The sequence below is a fragment of the Tyto alba genome, unplaced genomic scaffold (genome assembly GCF_018691265.1).
Source record: "Tyto alba isolate M040663 unplaced genomic scaffold, T.alba_DEE_v4.0 Super-Scaffold_8, whole genome shotgun sequence".
Taxonomy (NCBI): Eukaryota; Metazoa; Chordata; class Aves; order Strigiformes; family Tytonidae; genus Tyto; species Tyto alba.
The window spans coordinates 19,025,194-19,043,385 of NW_024881329.1; the positions used below are offsets into that span (position 1 = coordinate 19,025,194).

An 18,192-nucleotide genomic window follows, 5' to 3' on the forward strand; every position below is an offset into this window, starting at 1 on the left:
CTCCCAGGCAGAACCGCCTGTCACTCTCACACACACACACACACACAGACACGCGCAGCGACACGCGCTCCCCTCAGGCCGCCATGGCCGCCCGCCGCTGAGCCCGGGCCGCGCCGGGTCCGTCCCGGTGGTCTCAACCCCCCTTCTCCCCCTCACCACCGCCCCCCCCCTCCCCCGTTCCGGTTCCGGGGTTCCGGTTCCCGGTTCCGGTTCCGGGTTCCGGGTCCCGTCCGGGTCCGGGCCGGCGGCGGCGGCGGCGGCGGTGGCGGGACCAGCGGCGGCGCAAAATGGCGGACCTGGAGGCGGTGCTGGCAGACGTGAGCTACCTGATGGCCATGGAGAAGAGCCGCGCCGCGCCCGCCGCCCGCGCCAGCAAGAGGATCCTCCTGCCCGAGCCCAGGTGAGGCCCCCGCGGCCGTCTGTCCGTCCGTCTGTCCGTCCGTCCGTCTGTCCGTCCGTCTGTCCGTCCGTCTGTCCGTCCGTCTGTCCGTCCGTCCGCCCCGCGCAGGCCCGCTCGCGTGTGCGCGCACACCCCTCCCGTCCGCGCACACGCACCCACCCAGCATACCCCCCCCACTCCCGTGCCTGAGTGTGCAACACGCGCGTCCTGCCCAAGCGGATGGACCCACGGACACGCACGCCCTTCCCGCTAACACCCGCGACCCGCTGTCGCCGTGCCCACGCGTGCCGCCTGTGTGTGCACACACGCACACGTGTCCAGGCGTGCAGCGCCGGGGCAGGGCAGCCGCAGTGTACACAACAGCCGACGTCAGCACACGAGTGTCGGGGCCCGGCTGTCACACGCAGGACCCTGCACACACACACACACGCACACCCCGCCACCCACGCGCCCGTGTCACGCTCGCGCACACCCACGCAACCCGCTGCACAACTTCCCTTTGCACACCCGGCGTGGGGTGGGCGACAGCCCGATGCAGCACCCGCGGCACTGCTTGTCCCCAGGGTGCAGGAGGGGGACCCGAGTGGGTGGCTCCAGCCCCCACCCTCGCTGCCCTCCTGTCCCTTTGCTGCCAGGGTGGTTTTTTTTTTTTTGGGGGGGGGGGGGGTACCCCGCTCCCCGACCTCCCTTGGACCCCAGTGCATGGGTCACCCTGGCCTGGCGACGTGTCACACCTGAGGGACACGCACGAGGTGGGAGGAGGCCCACGCTGACAGAGCTTGGCGTGGCGTGGGGACACGGGAGGGGCAGGGGGGACAGCGGGGGTGCCCCAGGGAGCGGTGGGCACGGGGCACGCGGGGCGCTGAGCCCCTCCTGCGTCTCCCCAGCATCCGCAGCGTCATGCAGAAGTACCTGGAGGACCGGGGAGAGGTGACGTTCGACAAGATCTTCGCGCAGAAGATCGGTGAGTTGCAGGACACGGAGAGTGAGGGGGGGGCACCCGCAAACATGGGGACACCCCTCGTGTGCCTGGGCACATGCGGTGGGGGGGGGTGGGTTGGTGGCAGCTGTGACAGCGGTGGTGACCGTGACCGTTCCCCTCTGCCCCTGGGGGGAAGCGACGGGACTGTGTGGCCGGGCTGGGCTTGGGGATTGCGTGACACGACCCACCCCATGTCCCCCCCACCCCACCCCACATCCCCCGCCCCATCACTTCCCCCAGCGCTAACCGTCCAGAGCAGGAAGCGCCTCTCACTTCCTCCTGCCGGCTCTGGCGGTTTCCGGGCACGTCCGCCCCACGGCAGCCTGTTCCCCGGTGCCCGCCTGTGCCCCTGCCCCACTGCTCCCCCACTGCACCCCTGCCCCATGGTGCCCTATAGCCCTGCGCTGTGCTCTTCACCGTGTCACCCTGCCAAACCCTGGCCGGTCCCCAGCTTGGCACTTCCCCTTCTCCGAGCCTGGCGTGGGGGTGGCTGTGGGGCCAGGGGACATCGCTGTCCCCTTCAGCTTGGGCTATGGGACACGTGCTGCCACTCTGGGGCTGACACTTCTCACACCATGGCTCTGTCCCTGCCAGGGTACCTGCTCTTCCGGGACTTTGCCTTTAACCAGGCAGAGGAAGCCAAACCCCTGATGGAGTTTTATGAGGAGGTGAGATGGGGGGACCCATCCAAACAGACCCCCATGGTCGTGAGGAGGGTTGAGGGTGGGATTTGGTACCTACAGGACCGTTGAATGTGGTACCAAGAGCATGAATAGCACCCAGAGGTGCCCAGGGGACTGGGAGGTGATGCTCTGTATACCCAGGGGACACAATAACCATTGGGTGCCCGCAGGACATGGTTCCCAGCGGGGCTGGAGCCATGGTTCCCTGCGTACTGAGTTCCAGGGGCCAGCCAGCCCCGTGTGGGGTGAGGGCTGTACCCCGTGACGGCGCAGGCCTGGTGGCTGTGTGCCCCTGTGCCACGGGAGCTGTGTCCTTGCCAGATCAAGAAGTACGAGAAGCTGGACTCGGAGGAGGAGCGAACCACTCGGAGCCGCCACATCTTTGACCATTACATCATGAAGGAGCTGCTGGCCTGCTCCCACGTGAGTGCCACGCTGTGCTGGCGCTACGGTGGGGTGACATACCGGGGTGGGGTCCCCAGAGTGGGTGCGAGGGGTGTACCTAGTGTCCCCAGGGGGCCTGGTGCCCACTGACTTCAGAAGGAGCTCCAAAACCACCACTGACTCTGTTCTGGGAGCCACAGACCCAGCCCTATGGATGGGGGTTCCTCCACTTGCCTGGGCTTTGTGGGGCTACCTTGCCCCAGTGGCCCCATCCCCTTCTGCCCAGGGTGACACAGTCCCCTCTCGCCTCACAGCCCTTCTCCAAAAGTGCCACGGAGCATGTCCAGAGCCGCCTGAGCAAGAAGCAGGTGCCCCCAGACCTCTTCCAGGTGGGCATCACCCGGGACGGAGAGGGGGTCCCTGCCACCTCTGGTACTCGGAGGGTTAATCCTTACGGGGGTCTGGTGAGAGGGTGCTGGGGGCTGGTGGTGAGGGGTCCCAGAAGGTACGGGGACCCCAAGGGATGGAGAGGGGGTCCCCAGAAGGTTGGGAGTGAGGGGGATTGCTGGTGGTCCGCATGGGGTGGTAGTCAGGAGACTGGGGGCTGGAGGTAACAGGGTGGGGGGGGTGCTCCTCAGAGGATGGCGATTGGGACCCTGGATGTAGAGGTGACCCAGGGTGACAGCGGGGTCCCCAGGGGTGCTGATGTTGAGATCCCTAAAGATTCGGGTGACCCTGGTTGGCAGAGTCATCCCCAGGGACCTGGCAGTGGCAGGGTGGCAGTGGGATACGTGAAATCCCAGGGGTGGAGGAGACCTCACAACGATGGGACCTGAGGGGTTCAGGTGACCTGGGTGACACTGGGGACTCAGCGCTGAGCCCTGTGTCCCCCCCCCCAGCCCTACATCGAGGAGATCTGCCAGAACCTGCGTGGGGGCATCTTCCAGAAATTCATTGAGAGGTGAGATGGGGGAAAGTCCAACTGGGGACCGGGGTGTCCCATCCCACTCTCCTTAGATAGGAGCTCCAGGGGTGTCTGTCCCCAGACCAGGGACTCAGGGCACTCTTCACATCCCCAAGTCTGGCTTGGGGTCTCTCTCTTCCCAGATGGGGGTCCCAGGGGGTGCTGCCTGTCTCCAGACAAGTCCGAGGGGTCCTTCTGCCCCAAGATGGGTGTTGGAGGGGGGTGGTTTCTCCAGGGGCTCCACTCTTGCCCTCTCTGTGCTTCGTTGCAGTGACAAGTTCACACGGTTCTGCCAGTGGAAGAACGTGGAGCTGAACATCCATGTGAGCAGGGACCCCTGCGCCTCGGGGCACCCCGGGCACCTCTGGGCACTTCGGGGAGGGGGGACGTGGGCACGGTGACAAAACTGCTGCCCCAGGGCTCGCTAGGGCTGGCGTGGGTACCCTCAGAGGGGCACCCTCGCTGTCACCCACCCACAGGTGGCTCTCCCACACCCGCCCACGCTCACAGGGACATGTGGAGCAGCCTCCATGTTCCTCACCCGGGGAAACTGAGGCAGGGTGTGGGACACACGGCAGCTCTTGGTGCAGGGCAGGTGCTGCAGGACCCAGGTGTCCAGGCTCAACCCCTCCCTCCTCTTCGCCCCCTCCAGCTCACCATGAACGACTTCAGCGTTCACCGAATCATCGGCCGCGGTGGTTTTGGGGAGGTCTACGGCTGCCGGAAAGCGGACACGGGCAAAATGTAATGGGGGATGATGCTCCGTTGCAGGGGGATGGAGGGATCCGCCTGTGTTGGGGGGTAGGGGGGGTGGCCCCCAGGGCATCTGCAATGGTGTTGCCGTGACGACAAGTGTTAGGGGCTTGCGGAAGTATTGCCATGGCTACGGGTCTCTGGGGGATACGGGCACGTCATGGCCGTGGGTGGTAGCTGGATGCGGTGATGTGGCCGTGGGTGCTGGCGGCGGAGGGACGCGGTGGCACTGGAGGGATGTGGCACCGTGGGCAGCAGCAGGACCCTGCGGGGACTCTTTGCCCCCAGGTACGCCATGAAGTGTTTGGACAAGAAACGCATCAAGATGAAGCAGGGCGAGACCCTGGCCCTCAACGAGCGCATCATGCTGTCCCTTGTCAGCACCGGGGTGAGGGGACGCGGGCAGGGCTGGCACCCTGGCTGTGACACGGGCCAGGGGGGAGGGGGGACAGTGAGGGAGGGTGGTCTCGGGGCACCGCCGGCACAGCGTGACCCCGTCTCCCCCGCCAGGACTGCCCGTTCATCGTGTGCATGTCGTACGCCTTCCACACACCCGACAAGCTCAGCTTCATCCTCGACCTCATGAACGGTGAGAGGCCCCGGTCCCCGGGACGGGCTCAAAGCCCCCTGCCCGCATCACCCCTGGGGCTCAGAGGGGCAGTGCCAGGGTGACAACAGGGTCCCTGTTGTTACAGGGGGGGACCTGCATTATCACCTCTCCCAGCACGGCGTCTTCTCAGAGGCAGAGATGAGGTTCTACGCAGCCGAGATCATCCTGGGCCTGGAGCACATGCACAGCCGCTTTGTGGTGTACCGCGACCTCAAGGTGACCGACCCCACGGACACCCACGCCCCCACGGGCACCCTCCGACCCTACACGTGTCTAGGGGCCCCCTTGGCATCCCCAGGACCTGTACAGACTCTCCCCCGGGACCTTTTGGGCACCCACAGGTGTCACAGACCCTGCAGACCCCCAGAGAGCAACCTCAAGTCCCATGAGCACCCCTGACCCTGTAGGAACACGCACACACACCCCCCCAAAAAAACTCCATGGCCACCTTTGGGGGACCCCATGGGCTTCCTGGGACCTCAGGGAGGACACTCGCAGACTCTACCAGTGCTTCCCAGTCTCGTGGACACCCCCAAATCCCACCGGCAGCGCTTGGGCTCAGGGGGTGACACGGTGTCTCGGCAGCCGGCAAACATCCTCCTGGACGAGTTTGGGCACGTCCGCATCTCAGACTTGGGCCTGGCCTGCGATTTCTCCAAAAAGAAACCCCACGCCAGTGTGTGAGTGTGCCCACGCCCCTGCCTGCCCTGCCCGCCTGCCTGGCACAGCCCCTCACCCTGCTCTGTGCCCCCCCCCCCCCCCTCCAACCCCAGGGGCACCCATGGGTACATGGCTCCAGAGGTGCTGCAGAAGGGAGTGGCGTACGACAGCAGTGCCGACTGGTTCTCGCTGGGCTGCATGCTCTTCAAGCTGCTCCGGGGGTGAGTGTGGACACGGGTGGGTGCAGACGGGCATGGGTGGGCACTGCTGAGTTTCCCCACCACCACCTCCCCTCCCCTCACGCCCGCAGGCACAGCCCCTTTCGGCAGCACAAGACAAAGGACAAGCACGAGATCGACCGTATGACCCTCACCATGGTGAGTTTGGGGAGCCTTCGCCCCGTGGGCTGAGTGGGAGTGGGCTGAGGCAGGTGTGGGGATGGTGTCAGCACCCCCGTGGGTGCTGTGCCCCCCCCACACCATGCGCTGGCAGATATCTGGGGGGCACCCAGGGGGTGTGAGGGGGTCAGGGACACCCTGAAAATGAGCAGTGCCCGAAATGTGTGTTCATGCCCATCCCTACATGCATGTGCAGAATGACACGTGCAAGTGGGGGGGCTGCACGTGGGCGTGTTTGTCCCCGCACACACAACTCGTGTGCCCGGCACCGGGGGCTCACACCTGCGCATTGCACACGCAGAAGCGGCGGTGCGGCTCCGTGTGCTCACACCTCCCTGCGGGTCTGCACACGCCCGTGCCTCCGTGTGCGCGCGTGTCCCTCAGTGCCCGCGTGCTCGTGGCGTGACCGACCCCTGCTCTCTCCCACAGGCCATCGAGCTGCCGGATTCTTTCTCCCCCGAGCTGCGCTCCCTGCTCGAGGGGCTGCTCCAGCGAGACGTCAACCGCCGCCTGGGCTGCATGGGGCGCGGGTGAGTCCCGGCGGGCACCGGGGCTGGGCGTGCTGGCCAGGAGCCCGCACCGCTCACCCCACCTTGCTCCCCAGGGCTCAGGAGGTGAAGGAGGAGCCCTTCTTCAAGGGGCTGGACTGGCAGATGGTTTTCCTGCAAAAGGTGAGGGACACGACTCCCGGGCACGGGAAGGGGACACAGGGAGACACCCCCGCCTCTCCAACCCCTTTCCTGCCCGCAGTACCCGCCGCCCCTGATCCCACCCCGCGGCGAGGTGAACGCGGCCGACGCCTTCGACATCGGTTCTTTCGATGAGGAAGACACGAAGGGCATCAAGGTGAGCGGAGTGGAAGAGCTGAGCGTGGCCGGGCAGAGGGGTGGGCAGCAGGCAGCCCCTGACTCGGCGCTTCCCCATTTCCTCCCAGCTCCTGGAGAGCGACCAGGAGCTGTACCGCAACTTCCCGCTCACCATCTCGGAGCGGTGGCAGCAAGAGGTGACGGAAACGGTCTTCGAAGCCGTCAACGCCGACACCGACAAGCTGGAGGCTCGTAAAAAAGCCAAGAACAAGCAGCTGGGCCATGAGGAGGGTGAGTGGAACTGGGTATCCCCCCCCAAAGTGTGTGTGTCCCCCCCCCAACAGCCGTGCCCTGGGCTGACCCTGCCTTTCCTCGACGCGGCGGGCGCAGAGTACGCCATGGGCAAGGACTGCATCATGCACGGCTACATGGCCAAGCTGGGCAACCCTTTCCTGACGCAGTGGCAACGCCGCTACTTCTACCTCTTCCCCAACCGCCTCGAGTGGCGCGGGGAGGGCGAGTCGCCGGTAAGGGGGAGCTGGGGGAGGGGGGGCACGGGGCAGCATGGGGGGAGCACGGTGCTCAGCGGGCACACCTCGGGGGGTACGTGGGGTGAGGGGTGTGGACAAGCAAGCATGGCGTGGGGAGGGAGGGAGGGAGGGGGGAGGTTTGGGGGGGCCTTGGTGAGGACACGGAGGTCCTGTGAGGTTTTGGGGGCTGGGGGGGGCAGTGCTGGGCTGAACCCGTCCCCCCAGCAGTCCCTGCTCACCATGGAGGAGATTGACTCGGTGGAGGAGACGCAGGTGAAGGAGCGCAAGTGCATCCTGCTCCGCATCCGCGGCGGCAAGCAGTTCGTGCTGCAGTGCGATGTGAGTGTGCCCCGGCTCGGGGCGGGGGGGGGGTCAGTGCCCACCCCCGCCGGGCACTAGCCACCTCCCCACCCCCTCGCTCGCCCTCTCCCCTCGTGCCAGTCGCTCCCGCTGGCCACTAGCCCTGCACCTTTAGCCCTCCAAGCCATCGTGGGGCACAGATACTTGACAGCTTGGGGCAACCCCAGAGCCCGGGGAGCCCCCGACCACCTCGTACCCTGCCCTGGCACCCCGAGGGGGCCCCGACCTTGCCCTGGGGAGCCCCCGACCACCCTGTACCCTGCCCTGGCACCCCGCGGGGGCTCCAGCCTCAATGTGGGGAGGCCCCAACCACCCCATACCCTGCCCTGGCACCCTGGGGAGCCCCTGACCACCCTGTACCCTGCCCTGGGACCCCAGGGGGCCCTGACCTTGACCCCTGCCCTGCCTTGGCACCCTGGGGGGCCCCAACCTGACCCTGGCACCCTGGGGAGCCCCTGAGCACCCTGTATCCTGCCTGGGCACCCCAGGGGCCCCTGACCTCACCCTGGGGAGCCCCTGACCACCTCGTACCCTGCCCTGGCACCCCAGGGGGCCCTGACCTGACCCTGGCACCCCTGGGGGCCCCCAACCATCCCATACCCTGCCCTGGCAGCCTGGGGGGGCCCAGACCTCACCCTGGCACCCCAAGGAGCCCTGACCTTGACCCCCTGCCCTGCCCTGCCACAGAGTGACCCCGAGCTGGTGCAGTGGCGGAAGGAGCTGCGGGACGCCCAGCGCCAGGCGCAGCAGCTGCTGCAGCGGGTGCCGCGGATGCAGAACAAACCCCGCTCGCCCGTGGTGGAGCTCAGCAAAGTGCCGTTCATCCAGCGCTCCCCCAACGGGCTCTGACCCCAAACACACCCCCACCCCTTCCTCCTCCTCCTTCTCCTCCCCCCCTTCCCACCCCGCCTCTAATTTATTGGGTTGGGTTCCCGCGTGCCCCTCTCCCTTTTCGACAGCCCCGCACCCAGGCGTTGGACGGTGCCGGTTTCACCCGCTGGCGCCGGTGCTGCGGGCCCGTGGCGCGGCTCAGCACCTCGTGTGTGTGTGTGTGTGTTTGTCCCCCCTTCTTCACTCCTCTTCAAACTCTCCGGCTCAGATGAAGGCAGCCCCTACCCCACCAAAATTCCGTGCCCCCCTCCTCGCCGCTTCGCCACCGCTCTGTCTGTGTGTGCCAAATCGGGACAGGTGGGTGCCCAGCTCCGGCCGGGCAGGGAACTGGCCAACTCATTTCACTTGTAGCCTTTTGCCCACCTCCCTGCGAGCCGCTGTGCCCAGCGTCTGTGTGTGTGTGTGTGTGTGTGTGTGTGTGTGTGTGTGTGCCCGCCCAGGGGGACCCCCTGTAAATACTGTGCCATGGGTCCCCTCCCGTGCCCCCCCCCGCCACCTCCACCCCAAACTGTGCCCCTGCCATCCCCACCTGCGTGGCTGAGGAGGAGGGAGCAGGTGGGGACACCCCCCCCACCCCAAAATCGGCCTCCTGTGATGCTGGGGGGGCGGGCAGGGTGCCCTCCCTACCCCCCCCCCCCCCAGTCCCTGGCAGCATCTGTAAATATTGGTCTCGGGTCGGTCTGCTGAGGGGGCTGGGGGGGGGGGGGGGTGGGGGAAGAAGGAGGAGGGGAACACTGGGCAGGGCCAGGGCTGTTGTTGAATGAGATTTTAATGAGCAAAGATGTGAGAATGCCAAAAAAAAAAAAAAAAAAAAGAGTTTTTATAATAAAAATCTAGAAAAACCATCCAGCTCTACCTCATGGTGGGGGGGGCAGGGATGGCTTTTTGGGGTACCCCATCCCCTCTGGTAAGGCGGGAGCTGCCTGTGTGTGTGTGTGTCCCCCGGCATTTTAAGGACGTACCGGGGTGCGGGGGGGGTGTCGGGTCCCTCTTCCCCGGGGGGTGACCTTGGGTGTCCCCTAGTTGAGGGGTTGTGCAGGCAGCCCACCCCCCCCCCGCCTCGCCGCCCGGCACCGGGCCGACGTCCCGGTAATTCCAGCGGCCCCGGGGGACTCTCCGGTGTCTGATGAGAGGGTTGTGCCACCGCCACACCGAGCAAAACAGCCGCAGCGCGGAGGGGGGGGCCGGGCCCTGCAGACCCCCCGGCCCCGCCGCGTCTCCCCGGTGATCCCGGGTAACCCACTGCGGGCCGGGAAGGGAATCCCGGGGCCCCGCGGGGTACCCGGGAGGAGATGCCGGGAAGGGGGGCGCACACACACACACGCACACCCCGCCCCCCCGGTACCGAGCCAACGGTTCCCCGGTGCCCGGGCCCGCTGCTGCTTCTGATCTCCGGTGCTCGGTACAGGATATCCCGGGGTAGCGATGTCCGGTAACCCGGTGTCTTCAACCCCTCCCTCTCCTCCCGGTACCTGGTTCCGGGTGCCGGTACCCCGAGACCGCCGGCCCCGCCCCGCGCCGCCGCGTTACGCCGCCGTCCGTCCGTCCGTCCGTCCGTCCGCCCGTCCGCCAGTCCTCCCTCCCCTCCCGCCCGCCGTTCCCGCCGCCGCCGCCGCCCCCGCCGGCGCAGCCATTGCGGGGCAAGGCCCGGCGCTGCGGCCCGCCCGCCCTCACGGTCCCGGGGACATGGTGACGGGATGGCGCGACCCACCGACACCTTCCCGCTCCACCGGCTCGTCTGGCACAACCGGCACCAGGCGCTGGACAGCGCCCTGCGCTCCGGAACGGTGCGGACGGCCACCGGCACCGGCACCGGGGGGCGGGGAGGGGGGAGAACCGGGGACTGGGGGGAACCGGGGGGTGGGAGAGGGGGGGACTGGGGGGAACCGGGGACTGGGGGGAACCGGGGGGTGGAAGGGGGAGAACCGGGGACTGGGAGAGGGGGGGGGGACACCGGGGACTGGGGGAAGTGGGGACTGGGAGCTGGAGGTGGGGATGGGGGATGTGAGGGGGCGGCAGGGGGCACCGGGAGGGGTGGGAGGAGAGAATGGGGGAGCCAGAGCTTGGGAACAGGGGACTGTGAGTGTTGGGGGGGGGACTGGGAGTGTTGGGGGGGGGACTGGGAGTGTTGGGGGGGCTAGGGGTGTTGGGGGGGGGACTGGGAGTGTTGGGGGGGCTAGGGGTGTTGGGGGGGGGACTGGGAGTGTTGGGGGGGCTAGGGGTGTTGGGGGGGGACTGGGAGTGTTGGGGGGGCTAGGGGTGTTGGGGGAGGGGGAGACTAGGGGTGCAGGGGACTGGGAGCACTAGGGGAGACCGGGGGGCACTGGGAAGGGGGCTGGGAGACGGGCTGGGGGCACTGCGGTGGGGACTGGGAGACTGAGGGGACTGAGAGGGGACGGGGAATGCTAGGAGGGGACTGGGAGAACTAGGGGAGACTGGGGGGGGAAACTGGGAGCACTGTGGAGGGGACTGGAAGCATTGGGCAGGGACTGGGAGCACTGGGGGAGACTGGGGGCACTGGGGAGGGGGACTGGGAACACTGGGGGAGACTGGGAGAACCGGGGGAGACTGTGGACACTGGGACCATTGGGGGCACTGGGGAGACTGGGAGCTCTAGGGCAGACTGGTGGCACTGGGTGGGACTGAGAGCACTCTGGGGGGGCTGGGATACTAGGAGACCAGAAACAACTGGGAGCACTGGGACTGGGCTATTGAGGGCACTGGGGTAGGAGCACAGCTGGTAGAGGGAGACTGGGGGCTCTGTGACACTGGGGAAAATGGGGGACTGGGGAATTGGGGGCACTGGGAGCACTGGGGGTGGTGGTAGCATGGGGACAGGGGAGTGTGGGGGTGTGGAGCTGGGGGTGCAGGGCCCATGTGACTGGGGGCAGGAGGAGCTGAGGACTGGAGGGGTGGGAGGTTTGGGGACTGGGCCCACTGGGGGACAGGTGGAACTGGGGAACAACACTGGGGGACAGATGGAACTGGGGGACAGGAGGCCACTGGGGGACTAGGGACTCCGGGGGACAGAGGGACACTGGGGGACGGGTGGAACTGGGAGACAGGGACCACCGAGCCTTGGGAGCATAAGGGGTACAGGGATGGGAGCACGGGGGGGGAGCACTGGGCAGGGACATCCTGGGGGGCTGGGGACCAGTATTGGGGTGCCAGCGCAGGGCCTGGGGCTGTGCCGGGATGGCAGAGGGGGCGAGGGGGTCACGGGGAAGGTGTTGGGGTTCTTGGGGACCCCCCAGACGGGTGAGGGTGCCCCTGGGCGCCGGCGCAGCACGACGTGGAGTTGACGGACCCCCGTGGGCGAACCCCCCTGGAACTGGCCGTGTCCCTGGGGCACCTGGAGTCGGTGCGGGTGCTGCTGCGGCACAACGCCAACGTGGGCCGGGAGAACGCCAACGGCTGGACGGGTATGGGGAGGGGAGGGGTGGGAGGGGGGGGCACGGTCACGGGGTGCTGATGGTACACACCCCCCCACACCCCTCCCGCAGTGCTGCAGGAGGCGGTGAGCACAGGGGACCCCGAGATGGTGCAACTGGTGCTCCAGTACCGCGATTACCAGCGGGCGACGCGGCGGCTCGCCGGCATCCCCGAGCTGCTCAGCAAACTGCGGCGGGTACGGCCCTGCCCCGGGTGGGCACCCCTCCTCCGCCATCCCCCCCACACCCTCCCAGGGCTGGGGGGAGCCACTGGACACCCCAAGTCTCCTCAGGGCCCCCCCGTCTCCTCTGTTCTTTCCCCGCGCACCCCCTGCTTATCTCACCCTGCCGGGCCCCCAGCCAACACCCCGCTTTCCCAAATCCCCTCACTCCCCTATCCCTCCCACCCCATCTAAAACTCTCCATCCTCCCCAGTTATCCCGGCAGGGACCCCCCAACGCTCCTCCATCCCCTCCGTGACCCCCCCTCATCTCTTCCAGGCATCTGACTTCTACGTGGAGATGAAGTGGGAGTTCACCAGCTGGGGTGAGCGGGGTTGGGTGGGGACTAAAGGGGTGTCCGTGTCTGTGTGTGTGTGTGTGTGTCCCGCCTTGCCGTGCCGCTGACGGGGCGAGGGGTACCCCCAGTGCCGCTGGTCTCCAAGGTGTGCCCCAGCGACGTCTACCGTGTCTGGAAGCGGGGCGAGAGCCTGCGGGTCGACACCACGCTGCTGGGCTTCGAGCACATGACGTGGCAGCGCGGCCGCCGCAGCTACATCTTCAAGGGGGAAGGTCAGCCCCAGCTCCCACCGGGCACCCCAAAACCCCAGATACCCTCAGGGACCCTTGGGGATCCCCCCCTGCCTCCACCTCCCAGACCCCGTGCGCCGTAAGTAATCCCGTCAGGACCCCACAGACCCTGTGGGGAGCCCAGTTCCACCTTCCAGCAACGCTGGGGACCACCTCAACCCCTCACCCATACCAGGGAGCTCAGGCCCCTGCAGACACCCCCCCCAAACCGCCCTCCTAAAGCCCCCCAGCTCCCTCCCCTCCCAGGTTGAGGGGTGGCAGGGGCTGACCCGTTGTCCCCCCCACACTCCTGCGCAGACGAGGGGGCCGTGGTGATGGAGGTGGACCACGACAAGCAGGTGGTCTACACCGAGACGTTGGCCTTGACCTTGCACGAGCCCGACCTGCTGCTGGCGGCCATGCAGCCCTCGGAGGAGCACGTTGCCGGGCGGCTGACGTCCCCCATCGTCTCCACGCACCTCGACACCAGGAACATCGCCTTCGAAAGGTTGGGAGGGTGGTTTTTTTTGGGAGGGAGGGTTAAGTGGTGGACCCCAGCGTGGGGTTGGGAGGTTGGGGGGGATACGCGGAGGGGAAGGAAGCGCTTGTGCAAGAGGGGTGAGCAGCGTGTGGGGGTGTCCCCGCTGTGTGTGTGTGTGGGGGGGTGTCTGTCAGCTTCCCCCCCACTCCTTCCCCAGGAACAAGTCCGGGATCTGGGGCTGGCGCTCTGAGAAGATGGAGGTGGTCAGCGGCTACGAGGCCAAGGTGGGCACGGGGAAAAGAGGCAGAGGGGACCCCCCCCAAGTCGCACGGAGGGGCTGATCCTGTCCTCTGGCAGGTGTACAGCGCCAGCAACGTGGAGCTGGTGACCAAGACGAGGACGGAGCATCTGTCCGACCAGGATAAGTCCCGCAGCAAAGGTGACAGCCCTGTCAGCCAATCAGGGAGCCGGCCCGCAGCTGGGGCACGCCCCCCTCCTGGTGCAAGGCCCGCCCACTAGTGCAAGGGTTGCACCCTCTGCTTGGGTGCTGGGTGTGTGTCAGGTGTGGGAGAGCGTGTGGGGTGTGACCTGTCAGGTGTGGGACCCCGTGGGTGCTGGGTGTGACCTGTCAGGCGTGGGGCCCTGTGGGTGCTGGGTGTGACCTGTCAGGCGTGGGGCTCTGTGGGTGCTGGGTGTGACCTGTCAGGCGTGGGGCCCTCTGGGTGCTGGGTGTGACCTGTCAGGCGTGGGGCCCTGTGGGTGCTGGGTGTAACCTGTCAGGCGTGGGGCCCTGTGGGTGCTGGGTGTGACCCGTCAGGCGTGAGACCCAGTGTGGGGTGTCACCCGTGACAGCCAGGTCAGACTTGGGGTGCCGTACCCACCCTGCACCCCCTCTCTTTCCCCCGCCAGGCTCCAAGACCCCCTTCCACTCCTTCCTGGGCATCGCGCAGCAGCACAGCACCCACAACGGGGTGAGTTGGGGGGGGGGGGGGAGGGGATGGACAGGGACACCCCTGGGGGGTGACACCCTCCTGGTGTTGGGGAGGCCCTGGGGACGGTGTCACCCCTGTCACCGCAGGCGCCCGTGCTGCAGGCTGCCAGCCCCACCAACCCCACGGCCATCACCCCTGAGGAATACTTCGACCCCCACTTCGACCTGGAGACCCGCAACATCGGGCGCCCCATCGAGATGTCCAGCAAGGTGCAGAGGTGAGGCCACCCCCCTGCACCCCGGGGGTGACACGGTCCCAGGGACATGGCACTGGGGGGGGGGGGGAGGACACGGATTGCTGGGGATAGTGACGTGATCCCCCGGGATGCAGCAGCGGGGTCTGAGGACCCACGGGGAGTGGGGACGGGGTCCCAAGGATGTGGCAGTTGGTGTCAGGACCCACGGGGATGGTGACAGTGTCCCAAGGGATGGTGGCACCAGGTGTGAGGACCCACTGGGGTGCTGATGGGATCCCAGGGGATGGTGGCACTGGGTGGCAGGACCCACGGGGGTGGGGACAGGATCCCGCAGGATGGTGACACTGGGTGTCAAGACCCACGGGGGTGGTGATGGGATCCCAGGGGATGGTGGCACCAGGTGTGAGGACCCACAGGGGTGGTGATGGGATCCCAGGGGATGGTGACACTGGGTGTCAGGACCCACGGGGGTGGGGATGGGATCCCAAGGATGTGGCAGTGGGTGACAGGACCCACGGGGGTGGGGATGGGATCCCAAGGGATGGCGGCACCAGGTGTGAGGACCCACGGGGGTGGTGAGGGGGTCCCAGGGACGTGGCTGTGGCGGGTTCCCGTGCCCACGCCAGTGCCCGGGCAGGTTCAAGGCGACGCTGTGGCTTTGCGAGCAGCACCCGCTGTCGCTGGCGGAGCAGGTGACGCCCATCATCGACCTGATGGCCATCTCCAACGCCCACTTCGCCAAACTGCGCGATTTCATCACCCTCAAGCTGCCCCCCGGCTTCCCGGTGAAGATCGGTGAGGTGGGGTGGGGCAGGGTGGGGCAGGGGTGGGTCCTGTCCCCCCCCTACCCCTGGGTGGGGCCACTGACCCCTGTCCCCCCAGAGATCCCCCTCTTCCACGTGCTCAACGCCCGCATCACCTTCAGCAACCTCTGCGGGTGCGACCAGCCGCTGGGCTCCGTGCGGGTGTGCGCCCCACCCCAGCCCCCCAGCACCCATTCCCCTGGCCCGCAGCCCCCCAGCACCCAGCCCCCTGGCCCTAGAGGTGAGGCTGGGGGAAGTTTGGGGCAGGGGGGACACCCTGAGGGCACATGTGGCTGGGGGGATGCTGTGGGATTGGGGGGTGCCCAAGGGCTGGGAGGTCTCTGGGGTGGGGGTCATCCCAGGGGTGGTGTTTGTGGGTGCTGGGTGGGGGGGCTGGGGACCACTAAGGTGCCCATGGACATGGGGTGATGGGTGCTGCAGGGTGTCAGAGCCGGGGGGTGTCAGCGCACACGGGTCCTTCATGGACACAGGGTGGTGTGGCCATGGGTGGGGGGTGCAGGGTGCTGTGGGGTGCTGAGGGGCATAGAGCACCCATGGGCGTGGGATGCTGCGGGGTGCCATGGGGGCAGGGTGCTGAGGGGTGCAGTGGAGTGCTGCAGGGACTGCGGTGTGGTGCTGCAGGGTGCCATGGGGTGCTGTGGGGTGGTGTGAAGTGCTGTGGGCCGGGGGTGCCACGGGGTGCTGTGAAGTGCCATGGGCTCAGGGTGCTGCGGGGCACTGTGGGATGCCGCGGGGTGCCATGGGCGTGGGGTGCCGTGGGGTGCCGCGGGGTGCTCATGCTCGGGGCGGCGGCAGGCTGGCCCTTCCCGTGCGAGGTGGAGGCGGGGGTGTTCGAGGTGCCGGCGGGGTACACGGTGCTGGGCGCGGGGCGCAGCGAACCCCTCCGGGACGAGGACGACGACCTGCTGCAGTTCGCCATCCAGCAGAGCCTGCTGGACGCCGGCACCGAGACCGACCAGGTGAGGCCACGCCCCTCCCGGGACAAGCCCCGCCCCCCTGCGCAGAAGCCCGGCCCCTCAAGCCCCGCCCCTCCCCGCAGGTGACCATTTGGGAGGCGCTGACCAACACCCGCCCCGGCGCAGACCCGCCCCCCTATGACGAGGACCTCCAGCTGGAGCGGTGAGGCACCGCCCACTTCGGGGCGTGGCCTGGTCACGCCTCGCCCACCCCGCGCCTGGGGCGGTGCCAAGGCGGGAGCGGGGGGGGGGGGTGGGTGGGTGTGGGGGGTGGGTGTGTGCCTTAAAAGTGTGAGGGTGGGGCGGAGAGGCGGGGCACTGGAGGCGTGGCCTAGGGGGGTGGGGTCTTTGTGGATTAAGGGAGGGGTTTCCTGCTCCCTGGAGGGTGTGACCAAGGTGGGCGGTGCTAAATGTGGGTGTGGTCAGTAGATTAAGAGGGTGGAGGTGCGAAGTGGAAGTGGCCTCCGAGGAAGGAGGAGTGGCCTCTATTTAAATGGGGCGTGGTCTCTGCGGAAAGGGGGCGTGGTCTCTGCAGAAGGAGGCGTGGTCTCTGCAGAAGGAGGCGTGGTCTCTGCAAAAGGGGGCGTGGTCTATGCAAAAGGAGGCGTGGTCTCTGCAAAAGGGGGCGTGGCCCCCGCACCGTTTTCCCTCCCCCAGGGCCCTCCAGGAGAGCATGCTGCTGCAAGCGGGTCCTAGTGCCGACCCCCCTGCCGCCGGCAGCCCCCCCGGGGCGGGGGGGGGCGGCCCTCCCCCGGCCCCCCCCGGTTACGGCAGCTTCGCGGATCAGCTGCGGTTGGCCATGGCACTCTCGGAGCGGGAGCAGGAGGAGCGGGAGCGGCGCCGGCGGGAGGAGGACGAGGAGCTCCAGCGCATCCTGCGCCTCTCCCTCACTGACAAGTAGCAGCGGGGGAAAGGGGGGACACAGGGATGTCCCGCGTGGGGGACACCTCCCCACACACACACACACCCCCCACACACACGGAGGGGAGGGACAGGGACACCCCGCCGGCACCCCCTCGCTTGGGGATCCCCAGGGACGGCTCAGCGTGGGCACCGGCCCACACCGGGACACCCCAAGTCAGGCACAGCCCTTGCCTGGGGACCAGCCGGTGCCGGGGGGGCACCCCCCGTGCCAGGGACCCTCCCCCGGCTGTGGGCACAGCCCCTGCATGGGGGGAATTGATCCAGGGATCCTCCTTACCCCCGGGACCCCCGATCCAGGGATCCCCTCCTGCCAAGCTCCAACCTCAGCCCAGAGGGACCTTGATCTGGGGACCCCCACCCCAGGGACACTCCCCGCTATCCCCAGGACCCCCCACCTTAGGGACGCCCCCCCTCCTTCTCTTCAGTGTTGGACATTGACCCCACGGGGGGTGGGATGAGCCTGGGGGGACCCCGTGGGAGGCAGCTGACCCCTGTTTAAAGGCACCTCAACTTTGGGGGCTGCGGGGCCGGGCATCGACCCCCAGGCCTCGTCATTCAGTGGCGGGGGGGGAGCTGGGGGGGCCCCGGATGTATGTACATATACGTATACATATATATATATATATATATACATGGATGTGTGCAGACTGTGCCTGGCAGGGTAATGGGGTGGTCTGACCCAGGGGGCGGAGCCTGGGGAGAAGGGGTGGAGCTTGAAGAAAGGGTGTGGGCCATCTGAAGGGGCGGAGCCAGCAAGCCTATGGGTGCCACTGGTTGGCTCCCTCCCCTTTGACCCCCCCCCCCAAAAAATTTGACCCCCATTCCCTCCCCTGGGCTTAATTAATTCAATTAATCCTTCTTGGGGAGACCCCCACACACACCCGGGGAGGGGGTGCTTGGCTGGGGACCCAGTGCTGAGCCAGGGGGTGGCAGGGGGTGCTCCCAGGGTAATGGGGTGTCTGGCCTGGGGTGGGGTCCCCCACTCTCGGGGTGGGGGTGAGGGTTGCTGGGCACCGGGCTGAGGCACCTGGGGGGGGCACAGCCATGGGACCCACAGGGTGAGGGGCTCCAGGGAGGGTGGAGGAATTTGGGGGACCCTGGGACCCCCAAGATGCTGGGGGGGGGCGGTCCCGCTTGCTGAAGGGTGAATGGTGGGGCAGCATGGATGGGGGTCCCGGG

The 18,192-nt window shown here is 67.7% G+C and overlaps 2 protein-coding genes across 7 annotated transcripts; both read left to right on the forward strand.

Moving 5' to 3' along the window:
* Window positions 1-9,254, forward strand: GRK2 (G protein-coupled receptor kinase 2). 2 transcript variants are annotated; one of them, XM_042785201.1, is made up of 21 exons: window positions 1-400; window positions 1,288-1,364; window positions 1,977-2,050; window positions 2,387-2,488; window positions 2,764-2,838; window positions 3,349-3,410; window positions 3,685-3,736; window positions 4,066-4,157; window positions 4,455-4,554; window positions 4,677-4,755; window positions 4,862-4,992; window positions 5,362-5,456; window positions 5,550-5,657; window positions 5,747-5,813; window positions 6,264-6,364; window positions 6,439-6,505; window positions 6,585-6,680; window positions 6,769-6,931; window positions 7,031-7,167; window positions 7,396-7,509; window positions 8,218-9,254. In XM_042785201.1, exons 1-21 carry the CDS (start codon window positions 288-290, stop codon window positions 8,377-8,379), a joined length of 2,067 nt encoding a protein of 688 aa, XP_042641135.1. In that variant the 5' UTR covers window positions 1-287; the 3' UTR covers window positions 8,380-9,254. The 2 variants fall into 2 exon arrangements, with proteins under 2 accessions (XP_042641135.1, XP_042641136.1); XM_042785202.1 differs by having other exon boundaries at window positions 7,399-7,509.
* An 84-nt stretch (window positions 9,255-9,338) lies between these two features.
* On the forward strand, window positions 9,339-17,624 carry ANKRD13D (ankyrin repeat domain 13D). Of its 5 annotated transcripts, none has more exons than XR_006164658.1 (15): window positions 9,339-10,208; window positions 11,708-11,843; window positions 11,925-12,049; window positions 12,353-12,398; window positions 12,500-12,643; window positions 12,959-13,148; window positions 13,339-13,405; window positions 13,479-13,560; window positions 14,031-14,092; window positions 14,200-14,330; window positions 14,947-15,104; window positions 15,235-15,353; window positions 15,926-16,092; window positions 16,173-16,252; window positions 16,747-16,783. XR_006164658.1 is itself a non-coding variant. In XM_042785203.1 (15 exons), the coding sequence occupies exons 1-15, from the start codon at window positions 10,119-10,121 to the stop codon at window positions 16,988-16,990; spliced, it is 1,884 nt and encodes a 627-aa protein (XP_042641137.1). In that variant the 5' UTR covers window positions 9,339-10,118; the 3' UTR covers window positions 16,991-17,624. The 5 variants fall into 5 exon arrangements, 3 of the variants coding, with proteins under 3 accessions (XP_042641137.1, XP_042641138.1, XP_042641139.1); XR_006164659.1 differs by having other exon boundaries at window positions 15,929-16,092; XM_042785203.1 differs by having other exon boundaries at window positions 15,192-15,353; window positions 16,747-17,624.
* Window positions 17,625-18,192: the final 568 nt, after the last annotated feature.